The sequence below is a fragment of the Nannospalax galili genome, unplaced genomic scaffold, assembly GCF_000622305.1.
Source record: "Nannospalax galili isolate Female #2095 unplaced genomic scaffold, S.galili_v1.0 scaffold505, whole genome shotgun sequence".
NCBI lineage: Eukaryota > Metazoa > Chordata > Mammalia > Rodentia > Spalacidae > Nannospalax > Nannospalax galili.
This window is the reverse complement of record NW_008352327.1, coordinates 524,267-529,407: the sequence shown is the minus strand read 5'-3', so window position 1 is coordinate 529,407 and position 5,141 is coordinate 524,267. Positions and strand designations below refer to the sequence as shown.

Here is a 5,141-nt window from a genome sequence, read left to right as displayed (position 1 = left end):
GTTTTTTATTTTTTATTTTTTATTTATTTTTTTTGTGTGTGTGTGTGTGTGTGTGTGTGTGTTCACTTACATATGTGTGTGCCTATGGAGGAGGGGTTAACATCCTGTATCTTCCTTTAGTTCTTTACCCTTTTTTTGAGATAGGCTCTCTCTAAACTTGGAGTTTGCTGGCCAGTGAGTCCCTGGGATCTACCTTTCTCTGCTCCACATGCTCAAGCCCTGGGATTACAGACACCCACTGTTGTGCTTGCTCTTGTGCCTGGCTTTTATGTGGCTCTGGGGCTCTCATACTTTTTCAGTGACCACGACCCACTAAGCAATCTTCCTAGCCTCACTAGCTTTTTTTTTTTTTTTTTTTAATTTACAGAAAAGCCACAGGAATAGTGCAAGAAATTATCTTTATCCAAAACTGCATTATTGAAGCATTCCATCTTACTATTTAAACTGAGAACTTAATTTCCCTATAATTTGAACACTGTACTTAGGAATTATTTCTTTTTTTTTTCCTTTGGTCTTTTTGAGACAGGGTCTCTCTGTAGTCCCAGCTGGCCTGGAACTCACTTTGTAGACCAGGCTGGCCTTGAACTCACAGAGATCCACCTGCCTCTGCCTCCTGAGTGCTGGGATTAAAGGTGTGCGCCACCACGCCCAGCAGAATTATTTCTAAGTAACTCATTTGGATTTAATTTTTCACTAGAAAATCTAAAAGGAGGCAGTATATTCTTTTGGAAAAGAATAGTGGGGTTTAAAAATACATAGTGAGAGTCCGGTGTGGTGGTACACACCTTTAATCACTGAAGCTCAGGAGACAGAGATGGGCAGATCTCTGAGAGATCAAGGCCAGCCTAGTCTACCTAGAGAGTTCCAAGCCAGCTGGGGCTAAAGGGAGACCTTGTCTCAAAAAACCCTAAACAAACAAAAAACAGTGAGTCAGGGTAGCACATGCTTATAATCTCAGAATCCAGCATGCTAAAATGGGAGGATTGCAAATTTAAGGCCAGCCTGTTCTCAAAACAAAATTGAAAACAAAAAGCCACTTCCCAACCTTAATGTACCGTGTTCCGTTACAGATTCAATTCTTCATCAGTTATTTATTGTCCGATTCCTTGGTTCTATGGAGGTAAAGTCAGATGACCATCCAGATGTTGTCTATGAAACTATGCGCCAGATCTTAGCTGCTCGGGCCATCCACAACATCTTTCGGATGACAGAATCACATTTATTAGTCACTTGTGATTGTTTAAAGTAAGTAGTAACCCTCTGTAAATACACTTGTTGGAAAAGGATTGTATAATTTCAGTCGAATTGAAACTTGTTTTCCAAAATTTAATTATTATAGGTTAATTGATCCACAGACGCAAGTTACAAGGCTCACAGTGAGTTCTACACGATTAAAAGTCTCTTTGGGTCATATACACATTTTATAACTTGATAATAATCCTGATCCTGTATATCTTGGTGTAGTAGTATCAATTAAAATTAGTCTTTAGGCTCTAGTTAAGTATATAGCCAAGAAGTTAATGAGCATTTTGTGTAACTTGAAAAAGTCAATACACTTTGGTTTGATTCGTTAGAGAATTAGATACCAAAGAAATTAACAATAAGAGTTAAAAAGTAAACATGATTGAGTTTATGAGTATATATTTCGGTGTAGCTGCAAATGTGTTTTTATTTGATCATTTATTAAGCAGACCACTTTTGTAGTTGAATTTATGTTTGTAAAAATATGTTATTGAAAAAGAAAATAATATTCAACATTCAACAACCTCTTATTTTTGGTAATTCAAACCAAATATGACAATATTGTTCTTAGATTACTAGTTTATTGAAAATTTGGCTTTACAATTCTATTTATGATATTTTTAGAATTTAGTCTATGAGTTTGTCATCTCTTGAGTACTGTTCTAATGGTTTGGAAGATCTCACATTGGTTTATGATGTTTCTGTGGCAGTTTCCATTACCATGTGTAGTTTTATATGCTACACACCAGGAAAATAAACGACTTTTTGGATTTGTTCTCCGAACATCAGGCGGCAGAAGCGAAAGTAATTTGTCATCAGTCTGCTATATATTTGAATCAAATAATGAAGGGGAAAAGGTACCTACCTTGCTTTTCAAAATGTTTCTGTTATGAAATAACCTATCAGAGTCACAGGTTTAAACTAAGATTTCTGGAAAAAACTTCCAGATTAAGCCTAGTCCAGTTGAGCTGCTTGACTAAAGCATGTTGCTATGCAGAGGGCCAAGCTAATGGGTTGAGCCTTCAGACGCTATAGACCTGCGTCTTTCTCAATATTGATAACTGGTTTAGTCTATTAGCCTCATTAAGTTACCCTGAAAATAGCATATATGTCCATAATCAATCATGGTCAGGTGTCATTGGCTTAGAGCATTATCAGCAGCTGCATCCTTCATTCTCAGCAAGCCTTACTACTTCAGTCATGAAGTCAATAGAATGAGAAGTGAGGTGGGCACATGGCAGAGGGAAGAGCCAGCAATGGAAGTTGAGAGACTCTGAAGAAAACATGCTGAAACTTTTGGGTTAAAATACCCTTAAATCAATTTTTATTTGAGGCAGTATATTGTCTTGGGTTACTGTAAAACTATGTTATGTCACTTATTTAGATACTTGGAATTTTTGGTTTGATACAGGCATATCTGAAGTTTTCATACTTTTTTCCCTTTTTAGATTTGTGATTCTGTTGGATTGGCAAAACAGATAGCTTTGCATGCTGAACTGGTAAGAATCCAAGAGACAATATTGTAAGGATGTTAGCTAAAGTGCTGCAATAAAAGATCTTTCATATTAGCAAGTAAATAAAATTATTTTTCTAAGCAAGATTACCAGTGGATGCTATTGCTCATATAGCATTTGGAATCTGGAATTAATGTCTATTATAGAATGAAAACTATTGGTGTGCCATCTTGTATATAAGTATAAAAAAGTTGAGATACAGAGGTCATATTAATGGAAATGTGCAAACTCAGAGTTACTTAATATTTTATTACTTGGCCTTATTCATCTCTTTTAGGATCGTAGAGCATCAGAAAAACAAAAAGAAATAGAGAGAGTAAAAGAGAAGCAACAAAAAGAACTCAGTAAACAAAAACAAATTGAAAAGGTATGCAGTCTTTTATGTGGTATCAGCGAAGACTTAGTTCAGCACTTTTTTTGAGACAAGGTATCCCTGTAGCCCCAGCCAACCTGGAACTTGGTGTGTAGACTAGGCTGGCCTCGAACTCACAGAGATCCACCTGCCTCTGCCTTCTGAGTGCTGGGATTAAAGGCATGCGCCACCATGCCTGGCAAGCACCGTAACTTTCAACTGAAGTCTGATTCTGCTTGCTTAGCCACTTCAGAACCAGATTCCTAACATAACAGAAAAGGTAAGCATCTCAATTACACAGTAACTGCTTTAACATAGAATGGGACTTGCTATTAAACAAACACACTAGAAATTTCACACAGTGAGAGTTGTCGCTGTCAAAATTTTTTGTTTGCTTGCTTGTTTTGAGACAGGTCTCCCTGTAGCCCCAACTGGTCTGGAACTGGCTGTGTAGAGCAGGCTGACCTCCATCTCACAGAGATCAGCCTGTCTTTGCTAGGATTAAAGGCATGTACCACCAGGCCCAGCCCCCAAATAGGTTTTGTTTTTGGGGCGGAGGGGTGCTTGGATTTCTTTTTTTTTTTTTTTTAAAACTTTTTTTTTTTTTTTTTTTTTAAAACCTTTTTTTTATTTGTCTTTTTGAGTCAGTGTCTTCCTATAGCTCCAGCTGTCCTGGAACTCACTATGTAGACCAGGCTGGCCTTGAACTCATAGAGATCTGCCTGCCTCTGCCTCCTGAGTGCTGAGATTAAAGGCATGCACCACCATGCCCAGCATTTTTTTAACTTTTAAAAGAAACTTTATTGTATACTGGCATATAAGGTGTTTTGATCAAATTCACACTCACTCTCTCCCTTCCAACACCTCCCATAGGAATTTTGAATGAATGGTATGAAGGGAAGACCAGGCTATGTAGTGCATATGAGATCTTGAGTGCCAGGCAAGACCTGGACGCCCTGTGGACAGCTTGATTAGAGCTGCATTTTTTTTTTTTCCTTTTTGAGACAGGGTCTCCTTGTAGCCCCAGCTGTCCTGTAACTCACTATCTCCACGTGCGCCACCACACCCAGCCCTCTCTTTCTTTTTTAAATGGGGCTTTTTGCTACTCTAACATTACCCCTCTGAAGAGGTAACCCTAAAGTCTTTTAGGGATTAGATAAGAGCTCCCAAATACTTTTGTCATTTTTGGCCTTTGGAACAGAGTATGTTGCTAAGAGGCCCAAGGACATTTTGACTTTTAGCCAAGAAACTTGCTACATTTCTTTGGGGTCTTTTTACCCTAACTGCTTAGCCTATTCTTATCATACCATCCCCTGAAGAGGTTGCCCAAATTGCTAATAGGGAATTGGGACGCAGACTGCTCTGGCTTCTTCCATGCTGAACAGACACAGGGTGAGGCAATTGGGGTACCCCTTCAGTGGGTCTATCGAAAAGACTCCCAAATTACATAACTCTTATCGGTTACCTTGACTGGTGAATAGGGGATGTGAAGGAGAAGTAAAGACAAGAGTAATTAGCATTACAAATTCTAGACAGAGAACCAAAAAAAAGTCAGAACATGGCAAATTTCAAATGTTCATATCAGAGTCCATTGGGATTTCTTGACGAGAGCTTCCAGAAGCACCCCTCTATTGGGTTCCTCCTCATTTTTCTTTTGTCTGTCAAGGTTGGACTCAACAGTAATGGATTCAGGATTTGCTTTCAGGTATTTTAATAGCTGTTGGAGTGGTTAGAATTAGTGGCAGTTCCCTCTCAAAGTCTTCACCACATGGAGGCAGGATCCAGGCAGTCCCCTGCATTCTCAGTCCCTGTGCCAGAGAGAGGGCAGAACCTGGTACTCTCTGGTGGTGTGCTGAGATCACAGCCTGATTTTGTTTTTCTTTTTTATTATTATTTTTTTTCAAGTCATAGTCTTTAATGCATTTTTTTTAATTTTTAAAAATGATTTATTTAATAACAACATACTTAGAAGAAGCATATCATTACAACACAATTGACATATTCAATAACGGTTTCCTGAGGTAGGATGCATC

General features: G+C 38.4%; 1 protein-coding gene across 1 annotated transcript in view; it reads left to right on the top strand.

Moving 5' to 3' along the window:
• Positions 1 to 5,141, top strand: part of Appl1 (adaptor protein, phosphotyrosine interacting with PH domain and leucine zipper 1) — a 41,516-nt gene that overhangs the window by 34,096 nt on the left and 2,279 nt on the right. Inside the window, exons 16-20 of the mRNA XM_008849286.3 lie at positions 1,071 to 1,245; positions 1,340 to 1,376; positions 1,953 to 2,099; positions 2,691 to 2,741; positions 3,034 to 3,123. Of these exons, the coding sequence (XP_008847508.1) occupies positions 1,071 to 1,245; positions 1,340 to 1,376; positions 1,953 to 2,099; positions 2,691 to 2,741; positions 3,034 to 3,123 (500 nt within the window). The remainder of the gene's footprint in view (positions 1 to 1,070; positions 1,246 to 1,339; positions 1,377 to 1,952; positions 2,100 to 2,690; positions 2,742 to 3,033; positions 3,124 to 5,141) is intronic.